Genomic DNA, 21511 nt, shown 5'->3' with positions numbered 1-21511 from the left:
TCGTTAATGCACAAAAGGACTAAATCCTGGATTAACTCAGGGGGTCAGGCAGCATCTCTGGAGAACATGGATAGGTTACGTTTCGGGTCAAAATTCCTCTTCAGGCTGATTGTAGGGAGGGGGAGAAGAAAGCTGGAAAGGGGAGGAGGCAGAACAAAGCATAGCAGGTAATAGGCCGGAGGGGAGTTTTTTTGACAGGGCCTGAGATAAGAATCAGTGTGAGACAGGTTTGAGGAGTTGTGGATTGTGAAGCCAGGGAGAGGAAAGTAGCAGGGGTTGGGAGTTGTTAGCAACGGTCTCTCCGATGTACATCGGATGCAGTAGATGAGCTGAGAGGAAGTGAATCTTTCTTTGATAAAGGTGGCTTCCCCCCTTCCCATAGTTCTGCTCTTGCTCCCCCTCCTCCAAGACGGAACAAGGAAAGAGTTCCCCTGGTCCTCACCTTTCAGCCTACCAGCCTCTGCATCCAACACATCATGTGTAGGAAGGAACTACAGTTGCGAGTTATGCCAAAGATATACACTAAATGCTGGAGTAACTCAGTGGGTCAGGCAGCATTTCTGGAGAAAAGGAACAGGTGACTTTTCGGGTTAGAAACCTTCTTCAGACCCATCATACTCCACCATATAAATGTCATAACATATATCATAGACCGACGCATCATACTCCACCATTTTCTTCACGTCCAATGTAATCCCACCACTAGTCACATCTTCCCATCTCAACCCCCTATCCGCCTTCCGCAAAGACGGCTCCCTCCATATCTCCTTGTTTAACTCATCCCTTCCCACCCAAACAACCCCCTCTCAGGGTACTTTCCCCTGCAACTGTAGGAGATGTAACATCTGTCCCTCTCCACCATCCAGGGACCCTAGGGAGTCCAACACTTTGTGTCCTTTCCTGTGTGGCGTCTTCAGTACAAAAGATTTACATCTAAATACAACACTAATTTACTGACATCAGTAAACTCACTAACCAGAAATGAAACCCTGACAGACTAGCCTGCAAGGCTGGTCATTGGACAATGTTTACGGGACACCCCTAGTTTACAGAAGGTGTGATTTACAAACATCTGACTTTGTGTAAATTCTCCTTGACTGCTCGGAGGTATTGTGCTGTAATCTCTTCACCAGGAAGCAATGCAATATCACCTATTGAAAAAGCTAATGCCTTTTCCAAGCTCCAAGAACAAACATCACAAACCCCGAGCTGACTCTCGTTGAGTGCACATTTTCACTCCCGATAACTTTCTCACTGATTATCTCCTCCCATCGGCCATGCATTCTGACTAATATTTGTCAGAATTCACATGCTGGTAACAACTCCCTAAAACCTACACTGAACTTCCCAAGTTTACTCTTTGCAGATCAGTCCCCAAGCATTGTTGAGGCTAAAAATTGTACTATTTGAGAAGAAATAGTTCATTTCCAACTAAAATTCAGTTTATGGATATTTCTCAGGAACGGGACATTACATAATCAGGGGACACTCGCGATACCCAATGCATATTTGAGGCTTGCATTACCAATTGGAATTTGGAGTAATGCTGCATTTCATACCCATAATGCTAAAACTTGCACATAATTTATTTTAGTTCTACATCTTTTAAAAGACAAATAGTCATGTTTAAGTTAAGGTCAAAATTGATAGTGCATTATCTCAATACGGAAATACAGCTGCTTTCAATTCAAAGGAGTTAATTAGAAACAGTTTAAAATCCTCGGAGATAACTATTGAACCAGTATCTTTCACATGCATCTGATAGTTTACCTTAAAACGTGGAAAGCTAGACATTGCAGTCAGGACTTAAAACCTAGATATTGCTCAAACTACAATATCCAGCTTATATGAACTATGATGCATCATCTTTGCCTGCAGTGTTTATGAACCACTCAGGTGGAGAAGGAACATCTGTACACCATCATGTGCACAGGGGGACGATGTCCAACATCTGGCACTATTTCTAAAAAGCCATCAGATAGCTGCAAGATATCCAGGCCATCTGCCACACTGTAACACACTAGTTAATCTAATGCAGTACAACTCTTTTGTATAAATAGCTCAGGAGCAATGATATGTAACATCGGAATGCCTTTTCAAAGTGCGCGTATGATATAATGAGTGTATTAGGTTTAAGTCTTGCACGCTTCTTTACACAATTTAGTCATCTCACTACAACTGCAACTGCTTTATATGGTGCCTTGTAGACTGATTATCCAAGAGTCAGTTGTACTGAAAGGAATACTGGAACATTTAATTTAACTGAAATTCTCTTTTTTCCATTTACAATTTTATCGACTCAATATTTTGCTTATCTCCAAACTGCTTGCAGAAGCCCAATACCAGGCTTACTCAATCTACCTATAATAATGGCTTGTGAGATGAAGCATTATGTTTGAAAATTGCGATTATTTTCTTGTTTGACACTCGTCATTTTGTAATTGCTCACCACAACCCACCCCAACACTGCTTTTCCCGCCATTCCCCCAAATTTTACATCTGATCATGCAGCTGAAAACCACATGCTCGAGGATTCAGTTACTAGACCGGCAAACACAGTTCTGGACCACTCGTCCAGAGACACGAGTTTGATAAACAGTCATCAACCTGAAATGTTAATTGTTACTGTCTCCATAGATACCATTAGGGCTGTTATACTTATCCTGTTATTTTGAATTTCAGATATCCAATATCTGCAGTACTTTGCCTTTAAAATTTATCTGTGATGAACAAGTTGTTATATTAAAACCTCTGTGTAGGAAGGAACTGCAGATGCTGGTTTACACTGAAGATAGACAAAATTCTGTAGTAACTCAGTGGGACAGGTGGCATCTATGGATAGTAGGAATGTGTGGAGTTTTGGGTTGAGACCCTTCTTCAGACTGAAGAGCTTCTTCAGACTGAAGAAGGGTCTCGATCTGAAAAGTCACCCATTCCTTCTATCCAGAGCGGCTGCCTGTCCCGCTGAGTTATTCCAGCATTTTGTGCCTATATTCAAACCTCTGCTGGATTAATAAAGTACAAAAAAGCTTTGACATCTAAATAGGAAAACAAACCCATTATCATATAGGGTCTGAAACTGTTGCCAGAAGGTTTTGTTTCAATATGGAAAATGTATAGAAATCCGAGGCGTAATCTCAGAGAAAAACCAATGGGGATTATCAAATCACAGACGGGCTGAAGACATTACGTTTAGTCTCCATTTCACAACATCAGCCGACCTTCACTCACAGCAGCAGTTGGGCTACAAATTTCCACCATCCTGTGCTTATTTAAATAGAACAGGTGGTGATGAAATGGATCCGAATACATCAAGACAACAAACTGGGTAGACTTTTCAAAAAATACAATTGTGCTCCATGTGAACGAAATTGGTACAGCATCCAAAATAACACTTTCAGGAAGTTTAAAAACAGGCGTAAAAAGTTACCAATCATAATTCAGATTTTGAGTGTCTAATTAATTTCTCCGTTTTGGCTGGATACCAGTTTCTCAGATGACAAATGATCCTGAGGTAACAAGTTTTAATTAAAAACAGGGTTGAATCGCTGGAAGCGTGCAGCAGGTGCAGTGGCCCAATCAGCATGATGATTGGAAACTAGCACATGTGCCAATAGCTTTGGATAAGAAATAAATAGTCAGCTGACTCACGAAAATTGTTCCAGAAACTTAATTGGTCAGTGTTGCTATTCAAAGGCAGACAGACTCGGGTACAAAAAAAAGTATCAAGCATTACCTGTAGAAGGAATTTGATTGGATTCAAATCCTGTGTTAAATAGTAGATCCACCAGGTTATTTGCTGACTTGCTGTTCACTGAGTTTGGTGTTGAAACCTAGGCAGGAGGCAAAGCAGAGTTAGTGAGAAGGGACTAAACTAGACCTGTAAAGCAATTAGACTGAAATGTAGGAGCATGTTTTCTGTTACTGTACACCAACATATTTTCTATTTGATTATTCTTTACAGGATCTGAATAATTTCCCACCCCTCAAAGCATCGAAGCAGAATGGCTTGCTATGCCATCAAAAAATGAATTACTGTAGGCTTGGAGTCATATATAGAGCAAACCACACAAGGATCAAGAAACAAACTGCTTGGAGACACTCAGTGGGTTGAGCAGCATCTATAGGGGGAAAGCAATTTTGCATCGAGATTCTGCATTAGGATTGACTCCCTCTCACTTCATATACTGCTTGAGCTGCTGATTTCCTCAAGCATGTTTACTTTGCACCAGATTCCAGCATCTTCAGACCACGAGGATGGTAGGTTTCCTTCTCAGAATGCCATTGGAGAACCAGATAGGTTTTTATGAAAATTTGACCGAAATGATGACCATGAAACTAAGTTTATTTTAAAAAGTAAAGATTCCAGATTATCAAAGTTAAATGTCACAGCTTCCATGATACGATGTCAAATCTGGTTTCTGTACTCTTAACCATTGCTACATAAAAAAATAAATAACATTGTTTTCCTTTTGAGTAGTTCATGGAGCCACAGGGATTAAAGCAATGTTTCTTCCCAAGTATTATCCTTATGTGAGATCTCAAAGTGTCAAAAAGCTTAAGACAATTCTGTACAGCATTTGAAATAGGCAAATAGTGTAATTTCCAAGTCACGCTGCAAGAGTTAACAATAAGAAAAACAACTATTGCCTTACATCAGTCCTCTAGATCCTGGGTTATGACCCCGGTTTATTTCCTAATCATTTAACATTTTTTTGAATACCACAAGGATACACTGGACTATCCTACCAAAGCATCATTGAATTCACAATGTTAAAAAACTGTATTGCATCCCTTTAGATGTAAACTCCTGGCAAAATCGCTCCAATTGCATATTTCCAATTTGTTACTTAGGATATAGTTATTAGGAGTGTTCTCAATTATACTCTCGATTCAGAATTCCAACATTTATTAATGAGCAACTCGAATGATATTTGTAAATTAATGGAAATGAATGATTCAAGACTCGAAACTACAGGTTAATGTAGAACAAAAAGGGCAAAAAGCTACTGCCTTAAGGTCACAATGTAACTGATAAATTTTCCCTTGAGATCGATGTTAGGCTACTATCTCTGCGCAATTCCTTGTGAATTACTATCTTAAGATACCAAATTAACTTTAAATTAACTCAAAATTCACTAAAAGGTTCATTATCTGTTGGCAAATGAATTTCTATTTTAGATTGGAAGTGACTGCATAGAATTACTGTGAGTTGCTCATGGGTCCAAGCTGAAGATTACAAATCAGCAGACAAGGCTAAACCATGGAGGTGGGAGGAGAGAGGGGGTTGACAATAACATGTGTACTTTGCACCTTCCTTTGTTTTTAAATTTGAAAATAGAATAATTTGGATGCTATTGTAAAATGCATTCACAACACAACAGGTCATGTGACAAGAATCAATAGCAAAAAAACCCTTGTGAATTTCTACACAGTGATTTACTGTCTACATGAGATACAAAGTCCTGGAGCTCTGATGTCTAGGAATGAAAACTGCAGATGCTGGTTTAAATCGAAGGTAGACACTAAATGCTGGAGTAACTCAGCGGGTCAGGCAGCATCTCTGGAGAGAAGGAATGGTTGACGTTTTGGGTCGAGACCCTTCTTCAGACTGATGTCAGGGGAGGGGGCGGGACAAAGATCGGATGTACTCGAAGACAGGAAGACTGGTGGGAGAACTGGAAAGGGGAGGGAATAGAGAGGGAAAGCAGGCACTATTTGAAGTTTGAGGGTCTCGACCCGAAACGTCACCTATTCCTTCTCTCCAGAGATGCTGCCTGACCCGCTGAGTTACTTCAGCATTTTGTGTCTACCCTGGAGCTCTGATTACTTACCCCACTTAATGGACTTAATTAACAGCTTCATCCCCAGGGCCATAGCCGGATGGTCACATCGCACAGTGATCCGGCACAGATCTACTTGCACTTTATTCTGTTTTAAAACTGTTACAATTTGTTTCATTGGGTTGTTTAAATTAATACTGACTAGCTAATTAAATTATTGCATCGTATGGGAGGCGCATTCCCAATCTCGTTGTACCCCTGTACAGTGACAATAAAGATATATTGTATTGTATTGTATTGTATTGTATTGTATTACAAAACGTTACGAAGAGGAAAATTTTATTTAGATTCACATTCATATTTTATGGCAGTCGAGACTGGAAATCTGGTTATTAGGCAAAATGGGGAAAACATGATGCTTTTAAAGAACTACTGATTTCTGGGAATTATTTCCCTGGACCAACCCATTTGAAACACAGTTGAGAGCACCATCATTGTTTGCAAGGATATTGGAAACTATTCTTATTTAATGGAGAATATTGTTTTCGATAAGATAAACTAATCCCCATTTTCTTAAAATTCATTATGCAAAATCGAGCTGGATATTACACTATCAAAGTGTTCATAACCAACATGTTACCAATTGTAATTTGTGTTGATGTGTGTTATACCATCCAGCAGGTAGCAGCAAAGACCACATTTCAGCTGTGACAATGGAAAAATACTGCAGATGCCAGAAATATGAAATAAAAAAAACCCAGAAAAAAACAGAAATATTAAGGTTAAGCAGGAAAGATCATTGAAAAGAAACACATTTTCTCCCTGCAATAATACACTCCAACCTGACTAGTTAAAGCATTGTTTTTACTACGTACAGGTGAAACAAACCAAAGCATGTTCAATTCATTGACTTATTCATTGACCTGCAGAAACAAGGAACTGCAGATGCTGGTTTACAAAGTAAGACAAAGTACTCGAGTAACCCAGTGGGTCAGGCAGCATCCCCGGAAAACATGGTTAGATCCAGTATATTCTTATACATCCTGTAGTGTATAGGAGACCTCTTTGTCAGAAGAATATTATGTACAAGGCGAGAGATTACAGAATGCTACACGCAAAGGACACTGGCACCCTTGTACCTGTAACACAAGGTTAACATGTTGGTACAGCAAGTAGTGATGATTACAAGTGGAATGTTGACCATTATTGCAAGGTGAATTAAACGTAAAAGGGAAGCCTTGTTAAAACTGTGCAGGGCATTGGCGACGCCCTACTTGGAATAATACAGGCAGTTTTGGTTTCCCTATTTATTTTGTATTTGTATAGAGGCAGTACAAGGAAGTTAACTCGGATGATTTCTTGTTTGACAAAGTTGTCGTTATAAGGAAATATATAACTGGTTAGGCGTATATTAATTGGACTTTAGAAGATCGACAGTTGAAAGTTAGAAAGTTTCTGAGGGGGCATGCTAGGGTAACCTTTGAAGGGATATCTCAATCTGGGAGAGTGTGTTTCAGAAAAACACATCGTCTAAAAACTGAGAAGGAGTTACTTCCCTGGGAGTCATGTGTAAGAAGGAACTGCAGATGCTGGTTTAAATCAAAGATAGACACAAAAAGCTGGAGTAACTCAGTGGGACAGGCAGCATCTCCGGAGAGAAAGAATGGGTGACATTTCGGGTCGAGAAGAGGGGTCTCGACCCGAAACGTCAGCCATTCCTTCTCTCCGGAGATGCTGCCTGTCCCGCTGCGTTACTCCAGCTTTGTGTCTATCCCTGGGAGTCATGATATTTTGGAATTCTCTACCTGAAAGTTGCAGCACCTGAATCACTGAATATATTCAAAGTTGTATTGTTAGATTTTTGGGGTATGTTTCAAGGTTTATGGAGCACATGAGGGAAATAGACCAGAGATCAAAAAATCAAATCAGCTATTATTTTATTGAAGACAGACACAGAATGCTGGAGTAACTCAGCGGGACAGGCAGTATCTTTGGAGAGAAGGAAAGGGTGATGTTTTGGGTTGAGACCCTTCTTCAGACTGATTCAGACTATTGTTTTCTTGAATTCTATGACTGGCATGTTTGGGTGAAAGGACTAATCATGCCTCCCATATTTCCTACATTCCAACATACCATAATAAAAAGTACAAAGCAGGTAACCATAGCTTGTAATTACAAATTATTTTTGGCTAAGGTAATACAAGAATCAGATAATATTGTATTGATTCCCATCCCCCTCTTACTGAATTCATTGGGGCTTTTCCAGCTTTCATAAATGTGAAATTTACTAGTCGTCATTTGCATGATCTAATAGCTTTCATTTTAATGAGCTTCATTTTATAGGGGAAATAATCAGCTTTAAAAACAGTTAATTTGCTGTGGTTCACCAAATTCCAGGCGAGATTGCCAGAAACATCCCTGTGAGAAGGGAGGGGAAATTTACAATCATCATCTCTGGAAGGCTTTATAGCAAACCTAAGAGACAACGTTGAGTTTCTCCAAGTTAAAAAGTGTTTTTTTACAGAAGCAAAAGATGAATGGAGAGTTGTTACTATTATTTTATGATCATTTCTGGACACGAAGCTCATGGTTTATTTTCAAATGACTACCACCACTTTTAATACCACTGTATGAAGCAAAATCCTGTCAGCTAGCACTAAAGGTCAGGACAAAATCAGCCTTGTTTCACAAATATCACAGGTTGAAGCAGCGTAGTCGACTAGTGTAGCTGGGACACAGTTGGCTGGTGTGGACGAGTTGGGCCGAAGGGTCTGTTTCCACACTGTATCACTCTATGACTCCATAGAAAGTTCACACAACTGTCATAACCAATATCATTAATAACTCGTTAATAGAAGCACCAAAAACTAAACTACCAAATACAATTTGTTACCAAAGGCACTTCACGGCAGAGATTGAATTTATCAATCTCGGGAACATTGATTTGATTTAGTGATTGGGAGACTTAAAATTATTCCTGCTGAAAGAACTGCAGATAAACAGCCTGCTTCTCCCATCAGTAGTATTTACCCAACTCACTCACACATTAAGTAATGAGCCAACACAAATCTGTCACTCAGGGGGAATCACTGGGGCTTATTGCAATTATTCATGCTCAAAATTCACACATTTCATTAGTGTTGAAAAATACTTTCTCTTGAAATTTTAACTTAAAGCACAATTAGTAATCCAGAGGCCAAAAGTTCAACCCATGTAAAATTGGGAAAGGGAATTCAGTAAATCTGAGCTTATAGGCGTAAATGATCACAGAAGCTGCCATTGCTTTGTAATAACACAACTGATTTTTTTAAAATATGGGCTTCTAATTATTTTCAGGACAACAGTACAATAAATACACGACTGCCATCATTGCTTGCATCCTGAAAACAAAATTACCTTAAGAAAAATTGTGACAGGATGAAGACTTAAACTTTAAGATGCATTATGCTAAAAGCAAAGACAACCTCAGACATTGTGGCAGGGAAATGTTGTTCAAAGACTTAGATTTTCAAGAGTGAAAAGGAGGGTGTTGGCACATGCTATCCCTACCCTTCTTTGACCCTAAAGAGCATTAACACAACAAAAGTTTTTTTTGGCGGGGCGGCGGCTTAAAATAGCTGTACCTGTCTCTTTAGTGGTGGATGACACAGTAAGTCCATAGACAGAGGATGGGGAAAAAGATTTACAACCCACAAAAATAAAATCCTTGTTACCAGGCCCTTACATTTGGAAACATGGTGCAGACTCATGAGCACCACAGAACACGTATTTCTGCAGTGACAGCCACTGTTCACGGTTGGCGAGACCAAGAATATTGCAGTTTGTGCAGAGGTGGTGGTTATCAGCACAGACATTGCCTCCTCAGGAATTAAAGTTTGAGAGGTCCTAAAGGCTACCCATGTCTATTGAGCCCAGTATGATTAAGACTCAGAGAGGGAAGGACTTTGGAGGTGAATGATAATTTCCAATTGACCTCTCATGAAAACAGCTACAATTTAAGTGCAAATAATAATTTCAGTCTAGCTAAAGAGTACAGTGCCCTCCATAATGTTTGGGACAAAGACCCATTTTATTTATTTTCCTCCGTACTCCACAATTTGAGATTTGGGTTCAGATCGGGTGATTGACTTGGCCACTCAAGAATTGAACATTTTTTTGCTTTGAAAAACTCCTTTGTTGCTTTAGCAGTATGTTTGGGATCATTGCCTTGCTCTAGAATGTAGAATGTAACGCCAGCCAATGAGTTTTGAGGCATTTGTTTGAATTTGAGCAGATAGGATGTGTCTATACAGTTCAGAATTCATTATGCTACTACCATCAGCAGTTGTATCATCAATGAAGATAAGTGAGCCAGTTCTTCAGCAGCTATACATGCCCAGGCCATAACACCCCCACCACCGTGTTTCACAGATGAGGTGGTATGCTTTGGATCTTGGGCAGTTCCTTCTCTCCTCCATACTTTGCTCTTGCCATCACTCTGATATAAGTTAATCTTCGTCTCATCTGTCCACAAGACCTTTTTCCAGAACTGTGGTTGCTCTTTTAAGTACTTCTTGGCAAACTGCAACCTGGCCATCCTATTTTTGCGGCTAACCAGTGGTTTGCATCTTGCAGTGTAGCCTCTGTATTCCTGTTCATGAAGTCTTCTGCAGACAGTGGTCATTGACAAATCCACACCTGACTCCTGGAGAGTGTTTCTGATCTGGTGGACAGGTGTTTGGGGATTTTTCTTTATTTATAGAGAGAATATAGAGAAAATCTGTCATCAGCTGTGGAAGTCTTCCTTGGCCTGTCAGTCCCTTTGCGATTAGTTAGCTCCCCATAGTTAGCTCACCAGTGCTCTCTTTCTTCTTAATGATGTTCCAAACAGTTGATTTTGGTAAGCCTAAGGTTTGGCTGATGTCTCTAACAGTTTTGTTCTTGTTTCTCAGTCTCATAATGGTTTCTTTGACTTTCATTGGCACAACTTTGGTCCTCATGTTGATAAACAGCAATAAAAGTTTCCAAAGGTGATGGAAAGACTGGAGGAAAGACTAGGTGCTGAGAGCTCTCTTATACCTGCATTAAGGAGGCAATTAAACACACCTGAGCAATTACAAACATCTGTGAAGCCATGTGTCCCAAACATTATGGTGCCCTGAAATGGGGGGACTATGTATAAACACAGCTGTAATTTTTACATGGTGAAACCAAAATGTATAAAAATGGCCTTTATTAAAATCTGACAATGTGCACTTTAACCACGTGATTTTTTTCTATTACAAATCTCAAATTGTGGAGTACAGAGGCAAATAAATAAATGATGGGTCTTTGTCCCAAACATTATGGAGGGTGCTGTATCTTTGAATAATCAAATGAACTGATTACTGTAGAGAAAACTGATATGTTCCATGTTAACTTTAAAAAGGAAATGGATAGAAATTTTAAAACTTTTGCAGTGCCGCATGGCTAGGTGGTGGGGAGTAATTGAGTAGGCCTTGCAAAGAGCTGGCAGAAGCACAATGAGGAAACAAACTCTCTATGTACAGAGATAGAGTCATAGAGTCCTACAGCACAGAAAAAGGCCCTTCGGCCCATCGTGTCCGCGCCGCCCGTTACCAACACAGTCTAATTTTAATCCCATATTCCCGCATTTGGACCGTAGCCCTGAATGTTGTAGCATTTCAAGTGCCCATCCAAATGCCTCTTAAACGTTGTGAGTGTTCCCGCCTCCACCACCACCCCAGGCAGTGAGTTCCAGACTCCAACCACCCTCTGGGTGAAAAAGTTCTTTCTCACATCCCCCCGAAACCTCCCTCCCCCTACCCTGTATCTATGTCCCCTCGTTGTTGAACCTTCCACCAGTGGAAGAAGTTCCCCGCCATCTACCTTATCTATGCCCCTCATGATCTTGTACACCTCAATCATGTCCCCTCTCAGCCTTCTCTGCTCCAGGGAAAACAACCCCAGTCTGCTCAGTCTCTCCTCATAGCCGAGGCCCTTCATCCCTGGCAGCATCCTGGTGAATCTCCTCTGCACCCTCTCCAAAGCTATCACATCCTTTCTATAATGTGGTGACCAGAACTGTACACAATACTCCAGCTGTGGCCTCACCAGTGTTCTGTACAATTCCATCATTACCCCCCTACTTTTATATTCGATGCCCCGGATAATGAAGGTCAGTAACCCATATGCCTTTTTGACCACCCTTGTCCACCTGTCCTGCTGCCTTCAAGGACTTGTGTACCTGTACTCCAAGGTCCCTCTGTACCCCTGTCTTCCCTAGGGTCCTTCCATTCATGGTGTACGCCCTCTCCAAGTTTATTTCTGCCAAAGTGCATCACCTCGCACTTTTCAGGATTAAATTCCATCTGCCACTGCTCCGCCCATCTGACCATCTCATCTATATCTTCCTGCAGCTTGCAGATCCCTTCCTCGCTATTCACCACCCCCCCCCCTACCTTTGTGTCGTCTGCAAACTTGCTGATCATGCCCTGTACGTTGACATCCAGATAATTTATGTAGATTACAAACAGTAAGGGACCCAACACCGATCCCTGCGGGATATTATTACATGCTTGAAACAATTAATCATGCAAAAATAAAAAGCATATATACCCAGGCACTCTAAGGTAAAGTTCTAGCACTTGCAATTCCCACCTTTGCAGCAGAGTTCACTTCTGGACTTGGGTTATCTCCTGTGTAATGTGCTGCAGCGCCGAGGTCAACAGTTTTGGAAGGGACTCCGGATCGTTTATGCCGGGTGGTCGTGGTCTCTGTTGCTTGGGTGATATGGATGGATTTGGTTGTCACCGTCTCTTCATTATCCTTGTATTCAGATTTCCCAATTTTGCCATTGTTCCTGGACCTTCTCTCCTCCTCGCTATCACTGATATTTAAAAAAAAACACAACAACAAAAGCAAATTGCAGTGAGTAAAAGGTAACGGATTACGACACAACAGAGAACCACCAGATCAGAAACAAAATGAAAAATGAGGTCCTCAATTTGAAATAAGTTGGAAATAAATAGCTAAGATCTGGAAAAGTGATCACAGGTTGTTGAGAGTAGTCTGTAGGTACAAAGGTCCACAATGTCATTATTGTATCTTTGAAACAGAAGTCATGTTTAGACCGATATAACTACATTTTGTCCATAATCTTTAGTTTCTCATCATGTTTGTTGAATATCATGTCTAATAACACTCATCTCCCATGACAACATCAATTCAACATCTGTCTCGCCCTTTCTCATTCAAGTGCAAGTTCAGATACCTCTTAAATGCTCATGCCGCTTTCCATCTCTTCTGGCAACTCATTTTAGATACCAACCACTGTAAAAATTTACCCGTCAGATCCACTTTAAACTTGCTCCTTTTCACCTTATACCGTCTATCATAATTATTTACATTTATATCGCCTGTCAGCCACCTTTGCTCCAAGGAAAACAGATCCATCCTATCTCATTTCCCCTTGTAACTCACGCCCCGCCATCTTGGTGACATCTTGTGAATCTTTTCTACACACTCTTGCTTAATCACATCCTTACTGTAGAATAATGAATTACTGTAGAATAATGAATTACTATAATGTTATTTAGCTCAAAGTATGACCCAACTAACATTTTGTACATGTTCCGACTCCTACACTTAATGTCTTGGACAAAGAGGGAAAGCATGCCCTGTGCCACCTTCATTAGCTTGTCTACTTGTGTTGCCACTTTTAAAGAATTACGTACTGCAGACCAATTCAGTGATGTTGGCTTATTTCAGCCATGATGAATTTTACCGTGGACAAAACACCGTGCCTGGACATGGTGCGTTTGGATCATTCGTGTTGGAGGACAATTGATGCCACTTGGGTTGCAACAGGTCTAGATTGGATATCAGGGTCTTTTTCTTTGTGGATATCAATTGGTATATCACAGGGCTTACTGGGAAACTGTGCAATGCCATCAACTCTGAAAGCTCCCATTCCAATTTTAAGGAGGGGGGAAAGTCAATTACCACATTTCTTAGGATAGTTGGTCCTAGTAGGCATTTGTAAGGAAAAGTTAAGTGTCCTTTGGTGCTATCAGGTTTTTACTCCAGTTTTTTTATCTCAAAATAATGCAGCCAAATCTTTTGACGATCAGCCCAAGTTTGCCAGTCACAAACAATTTTGAGCATTGCCTTTTCTACCAGTGTGCTACCATGTGCCATCTCCTAAAAGGTGTTCACGTCGCTGGGAATTGGATTAAAGACTTCTCAGCAGATCCACGGTAAAATTCATCATGGCTGAAATAACATCCAGCAACCTGTACTAATGTGCATCCAAAGCCCAAACCAAAAAAATGATGCACATCAATAAATAGTTTTCAAAAACTGTATTTACTCCTGTGGGGATTCAAAGGGTTCAGATGTGTCCCTCACCATTCAGCAGACCAGAAGCTGTCTGTATTACTGACAGCATGAGTTAGCCGACAACACAAAACCCCAAGTGACCACTGGCTCCCTGACCTCCACAGCAGCGCCGCTCAATCCCCTAACAAACCGTGCAGGTCGAGTCAGGGGAGTGGCATTGCTGCAGATAGACGCCTCCAATTGTCAAATAGCTTACAACCAGAAAAGGCAGTAACTACAGTGCCCTCCATAATGTTTGGGACAAAGACACATCATTTATTTATTTGCCTCTGTACTCCACAATTTGAGATTTGTAATAGAGAAAAAAAAATCACATATGGTTAAAGTGCACATTGTCAGATTTTATTCAAGGCTATTTTTATACATTTTGGTTACACCATGTAGAAATTACAGCAGTGTTTGGACATAGTCCCCCCCATTTCAGGGCACCATAATGTTTGGGACACATGGCTTCACAGATGTTTGTAATTGCTCAGGTGTGTTTAATTGCCTCCTTAATGCAGGTATAATTGAGCTCTCAGCACCAAGTCTTTCCTCCAGTCTTTCCATCACCTTTGGAAACTTTTATTGCTGTTTATCAACATGAGGACCAAAGTTGGCCTAATGATCGTCAAAGAAGCCATTATGAGACTGAGAAACAAGAATAAAACTGTTAGAGACATCAGCCAAACCTTAGGCTTACCAAAATCAACTGTTTGGAACATCATTACGAAGAAAGAGAGCACTGGTGAGCTTACTAATCGCAAAGGGGCTGGCAGGCCAAGGAAGACCACCACAGCTGATGACAGAAGAATTCTCTCTATAATAAAGAAAAATCCCCAAACACCTGTCCGACAGATCAGAAACACTCTTCAGGAGTCAGGTGTGGATTGTCAATGACCACGGTCCGCAGAAGATTTCATGAACAGAAATACAGAGGCTACACTGCAAAATGCAAATCACTGGTTAGCTGCAAAATTAGAATGGCCCGGTTACAATTTGCCAAGAAGTACTTAAAAGAGCAACCACAGTTCTGGAAAAGGGTCTTGTGGACAGATGAGACGAAGATTAACTTATATCGGAGTGATGGCAAGAGCAAAGTATGGAGGAGAGAAGGAACTGCCCAAGATCCAAAGCATACCTCCTCATCTGTGAAACATGGTGGTGTGGGTGTTATGGCCTGGGCATGTATGGCTGCTGAAGGTACTGGCTCGCTTATCATTGATGATACAACTGCTGCTGGTAGTAGCATAATGAATTCTGAACTGTATGGACACATCCTATCTGCGCAAGTTCAAACAAATGCCTCAAAACATTGGCCAGCGGTTCATTCTACAGCAAGACAATGATCCCAAACATACTGCGAAAGCAACAAAGGAGTTTTTCAAAGCTAAAAAACGGTCAATTCTTAAGCGGCCAAGTCAAATCAATCACCCAATCTGAACCCAAATGAGCATGCCTTTTATATGCTGAAGAGAAAACTGAAGGGCACTAGCCCCCAAAATAAGCATAAGCTAAAGTTGGCTGCAATACAGGCCTGACAGAGCATCACCAGAGAAGACATCCAGCAACTGGTGATGTCCATGAATCGCAGACTTCAAGCAGTCATTGCATGCAAAGGATATGCAACAAAATACTCAACATGACTACTCTCATTTACTTGACATTGCTGTGTCCCAAACATTATGGCGGCTTGAAATGGGGGACTATGTATAAACACTGCTGTAATTTGTACATGGTGAAACCAAAATGTATGAAAATGGCCTTTATTAAAATCTGACAATGTGCACTTCAGCCACATGCGATTTTACTCTATTACAAATCTCAAATTGTGGAGTAGAGGCAAATAAATAAATGATGGGTCTTTATCCCAAACATTATGGAGGGCACTGTATGCAGTTGAGGAGGTAACCTCTGGTTGGTGTACAAAAATAAATAAATGGTCCATTTTCTAGATTAGATCAGGTCTTTAGATCCCTTAAACAGTAATTTCATTTGGAGTCGAGTTGACTTGCTAAGCACCAACTTTGTTTTTAGGTAAATATATTGTTAATTTCTTTACAGAAAACGAGATATAAATTATGAATCAAAACGAAGAATTTATTTCTGTTACTTTTATTGAACTCCAGCAGCCCAAGTTAAAACTAGTTCATTTTTTGAAGAGCAAACAAAACTAATATTCTCCAGAGCATTTAAACAATTGGCCCCAGAAAATTTAGAGCTTTAGTTTTGAAGTCAAAGCATTCTCATATTAAAGAGCACGATATGTTCCAAATGTGGATGTTCAGTACATGAAAAAAAACCTTACATTGTGTAAAATTATGTGAACGATGATTGTGAATAAGTAAATTCACATTTTTCTGACCAGGTTAGCAACAAATACGTCTTCAAGATTAGGGTGGCAGCAAGTGGCGAGAGACTATTTGACCCCATACTTGTTGAGTTGGCAACCATTGATGCATATCTCAAGGAAACGTTGTTAATGATCTGTTTTCACACAAAAAAGGATATCCAGCACCATTCTGTGTGGCAGTACCATCATGCTAAATTCGTAACTGACCTAATAACTTAAAACTGAACAGTATGGAGCAAATTAAGTATTAAAACTGGTTTGTGTTATCATCAAGGATTGCTCGATGGCACGATAGGAAGTAGTGCTGCCTCATAGTATCAGCAATCTGGGTTCCATCCTAATTTCTGGTGCTGTCTGTGCGAGTTTGCACATGCTTCCTGTGGCTACGTGGGTTTTCCCTGGATACACCAGCTTCTTTCCACATTGCAAACAAATTCTGGTTAATAGATCAATTAGCTACTGTAAATTACCCCTCGTGTAGGTGGGAGGTTCCAGGGTGAAGTTGGGAAATAAAGGACATGAAGAGAATAGGTTACATGGAAATGGCTGGGTACGGGGTTGCTTTGAGAGCAAGCATCGGCTTGATGGGCCACATGGTCTTCCTCTACATAGCAAACAATACTGGACCATGTACTTGCCAAAAAAGTGAACACCACACCCTAGACAGAACTAAGTGATCCCATAACCAAATCTCTGTAGCTTTGCCAAAAACATTCATGGAAAACTAATGGACAATTAATGATCAACACTTGGGAGTAATTGCAGGTGCTTCTATCCAAGTGATAACAGATCAGAATAGACGAGCCCCAAAGACTTGCCTGAAATATAATTTTAAAAAGCAACTACAAATGCTGGTTTATGCCAAAGATGGACACAAAATGCTGGAGTAACTCAGAGGATCAGGCGACATTTCTGGAGAAAATGGATAGGTGGCGTTTTGGCACGGGACCCTTTTTCAGACGTTTGAAATATTTGCAACCATTTTTGGTTCTGAATGCCAAGGTTATGTTCCTGGACCGCCATCTGAGATTCACATGATGATTAATGTTAATTGTTTAGAACCAGTTCTTGCAATATTACCACGCAGCTAACCACACACAATACAGTAGGGACTCTTGGCCCTAACACCCCAGCCATGGAGCAGTTGATCCCCAGCCAAACTATTTCAGTATGTTTACACCAATTATATGTAAAGTTGTCTAGTTGTATCTAATCCATAAACTCTAATCATTAACATCCTACTTTATTGAAAGATCAGAGAAATGATGGAAGGTGGCAACCAAAATGTCATCAAATGCCAGATTCACCAATATGCTTCTCACTGATCGCCACAATGTGACACAGAACAAAATCTTGGCTCTAGATCTCATTGTAGCTTATGCCAAAAAATGGTCAATTCTAGACCAGAATAGAGAACAATTGTGGAATTAAAGAAAACTTGCACAGTGACTGAAATGATAGAATTAAATGAGAAACATCTGTGCGTTATGGCTAATCGATTCAGCTTCAAGAAATCACTACAAGGAGTTTATCAGGGTGGTGTTCTGCACTCAATTCTCTTTGGCTGTTTCATTGATGCTTTTCCTCTTTCATGGGACTGCAAGTGAGTGTGCTCACATGGTTCTCCTCAAATGCCACAGCCAACAAAACAGATAATATTCAGACTCGAGTTGATGGATGGCACTCAGAGTGCCAAGCAATTATTATTTCTAATGTAATAAGAAATTAGAAGTCACAAATGAAGACAACTTCTCATTGTAAAAATACAAATTGCTGGAATCACAGCAGATCAGGCAATGTCTTTGAAAAGACAAACAGGTGGTGTTTCGGGTTGAAGACCATTAGAACAGGGAAAGAATTCTGGCAAAATGCTTTTGAGCAGAAATATTAACAGTTACTTTCTCCACAGAGGTTTCCCGACCCATGACAATTTCCAGCATTTTCTGCTATATTTGAGATATCTACAGTCTGTGATCCTACCATAGTGATTTCTCCCACATTGATTTGAGGCCCATGTAGAAACATAGCCCAGGAGAAAATCGGCACATTAATTTTGAAGGGATCAGTTTACCTTTCTGGCGAGTCATCTTTGTCTTTTTTTCTGAACTTGTTGATGGTATCATCAATTGTGGTCCCAATTTTATCACTTATCTCTCCTAGCTTTTCACTGAATGGAAAAACACCTTTGTTGCCTTTTTCCCAGTCATCATCCCACTTGGATTTTGGCTCTGAATCATACCTGTCACCTGCATAACACAATGGAATAAAATAACATAAATTTAGCAACCATCTTCAGCTTGCCTTGACATTCCATAAATCTGAGCTTTGATCAGATGAACCGTAAACTTTCAAAACACTTATAAACTGGTCTCAGATCACAGCAATGCCTTCTGTTGGTCTTTTTGTAAAACAAAACCAAGAAACCAATGCGTTTATAACCGTAATAACTGAAAAGTCACCAGTGTTATTAGCAAATGCATACTTACCATCTTTGTCCCTATGCCTTTTAAATTAAAATATTACCATGTTTATTTAAAAAAATGTTCTTCTGAGTCCTTTGCGATTGAAGAGATGTGAATCCCAACTCCATTCTATGTATTCTGAACCACTCACTTTCCCACAGCTTGGGCAGTGGTACGCTCTTACTGCAACTCACAAAGAGCTCTTGTGCGATCTTGACATACTGACTCAAGGCTCCTTCTGAGCTATCCTGGATGCTCCTTCCCAATATTGCATAGTCATGAACATGGGATTCCCGTATATTTACAGGGATGCTGCATTACTTTCCCACCCCCTCCCCCTCCAGGATGCTATGAAGATAGCCTTGAATCATTTGTTCCGTTCTGTGGTAATCTTTTCCCCTGGCAGAGCTCAAAATAGAGTGTATGTTTTAAGATCTGATGTTGGATGTGCTTCTGGTGTGGCTTTATCAAGAGAGCCTACAAGTGCAATTAAGACCTTAGCACGAGGACAGTGTCGTGGGTCAGGATGCTGATTTTAGTTCACTTATCTTTCCAGTGAATTTTAGTAATTCGACAGAAACAGCACTGGTGGTACCTTTCCAGTGTATCCATTGTGAAAAAAGGATTGTCAAAGAAACATAAAATGTGTTCACGGTTCATTTCTACCACACAGAATATCTCACAGTAGTCAAGCTATGCATGAACGGTATCATTTCTTTTTGTAAACCAGCATCTGCAGTTCTTCGCTTCTACAGTTAAATTCTCCATCAGTTGTAAAAGCTGGTGCCAAAATTGTTTGTACCTGTGAGGATAGAAGTACCCAAATTGATACCAGAGTCTGTTTCAATACTGTTTTATTGATTTTGAATAAATTGTTTTGAATTGTAATCATTGAAATCGATATTTTAACCTAACCAAGTAGTGTAGGAAAATAACTGCAGATGCTGGTACAAATCGAAGATATCACAAAATGCTGGAGTAACTCAGCAGGTCAGGCAGCATCTAGGAGAGAGGGAATGGGTGACGTTTCGCATCGAGACCCTTCTTCAGACTGATGTCAGGGGGGCGGGACAAAGAAAGGATATAGGTGGAGACAGGAAGATTGGGAGAACTGGGAAGGGGAAGGGGGGGGAAGAGAGACAGAGGAACTATCTAAAGTTGGAGAAGTCAATGTTCATACCGTTGGGCTGCAAGCTGCCCAAGCGAAATATGAGGTGCTGTTCCTACAATTTCCGGTGGGCCTCACTATGGCACTGGAGCAGGCCCATGACAGAAAGGTCAGACTGGGAGTGGGAGGGGGAGTTGAAGTGCTCAGCCACCAGGAGATCAGGTTGGTTAAGGCAGATTGAGCGAAGGTGTTGAGCAAAACGATCGCCGAGCCTGTGTTTGGTCTCGCCGATATAGAGAAATTGACATCTAGAGCAGCTGATACAATAGATGAGGTTGGAGGAGGTGCAGGTGAACCTCTGTCTCACCTGGAAAGACTGTTTAGGTCCTTGGATGGAATTGAGGGGGGAGGTAAAGGGACAGGTGTTGCATCTCCTGCGGTTGCAGGGGAAAGTGCCCAGGGAGGGGGTGGTTTGGGTAGGAAGGGACGAGTGGACCAGGGAGATGTAGATGCGGAATGCAGAAAGGGGAGGAGATGGGAAGATGTGGCCAGTGGTGGGGTCCCGTTGGAGGTGACGGAAATGTCGGAGGATGATTTGTTGGATGCGCTGGCTGATGGGATGGAAGGTGAGGACAAGGGGGATTCTGTCCTTGTTACGAATGGGGAGAGGGGGAGCAAGAGCGGAGCTGCAGGATATAGAGGATGCCCTAGTGAGAGCCTCATCTATAATGGTGGAGGGGAAGCCCCGTTTCCTGAAGAATGAGGACATCTCTGATGCCCTAGTGTGGAACACCTCATCCTGGGGGCAGATGCGGCGTAGACGGAGGAATTGGGAGTAGGGGATAGACTTTTTGCAGGAGTCAGGGTGGGAAGAGGTGTAGTCCAGATAGCTGTGGGAGTCAGTGGGTTTGTAGTAGATGTCAGTCACTAGTCTGTCTCCTGTGATTGAGATGGTGAAGTCCAGAAATGGTAGGGAGATGTCGGAGACAGTCCAAGTATATTTAAGAGCAGGATGGAAATTGGTGGTGAAATGTATGAAGTCAGTGAGTTCTGCACGGGTACAAGAGGTAGCACCAATGCAGTCGTCAATGTAGCGGAGGTAAAGTTTGGGGATGGGGCTGGTGCACGTCTGGAACAGGGATTGTTCGACGTACCCGACAAAGAGGCAGGCATAGCTAGGGCCCATGCGAGTGCCCATAGCTACGCCTCTGGTTTGGAGGAAGTGGGAGGAGTCAAAGGAGAAGTTGTTACGGGTAAGAACCAGCTCTGCTAGGTGGTTAACCTAACCAGGTTATCATCATCCTCTTCGCTCTAATGTTTTGGGAGGACCTTATTTTATTTTGCTGGTAAGGTCATAGCTGTTCTGGCTAAACCAATGAGAGTTTAGGCAAAGCCACAAAGAGTAACATGGCAGCGGTTGATAATATTGACAGTAATGGCAGTAGGA

At 41.1% G+C, this 21511-nt stretch overlaps 1 protein-coding gene across 2 annotated transcripts in view; it reads right to left on the bottom strand.

The window, feature by feature from the left end:
* Positions 1–21511, bottom strand: part of LOC144600249 (clathrin interactor 1-like) — a 132876-nt gene that overhangs the window by 24069 nt on the left and 87296 nt on the right. For both annotated transcript variants that reach the window (XM_078411807.1, XM_078411808.1), the window contains exons 6-8: positions 18566–18740; positions 12423–12651; positions 3737–3833 (exon numbers count right to left, since the gene is read on the bottom strand). In XM_078411807.1, the coding sequence (XP_078267933.1) occupies positions 3737–3833; positions 12423–12651; positions 18566–18740 (501 nt within the window). The remainder of the gene's footprint in view (positions 1–3736; positions 3834–12422; positions 12652–18565; positions 18741–21511) is intronic.

Source organism: Rhinoraja longicauda, chromosome 14 (assembly GCF_053455715.1).
Source record: "Rhinoraja longicauda isolate Sanriku21f chromosome 14, sRhiLon1.1, whole genome shotgun sequence".
Lineage (NCBI taxonomy): Eukaryota > Metazoa > Chordata > Chondrichthyes > Rajiformes > Arhynchobatidae > Rhinoraja > Rhinoraja longicauda.
The sequence above is the reverse complement of the archived record's forward strand: the minus strand, read 5'-3'. Positions and strand labels throughout refer to the sequence as shown.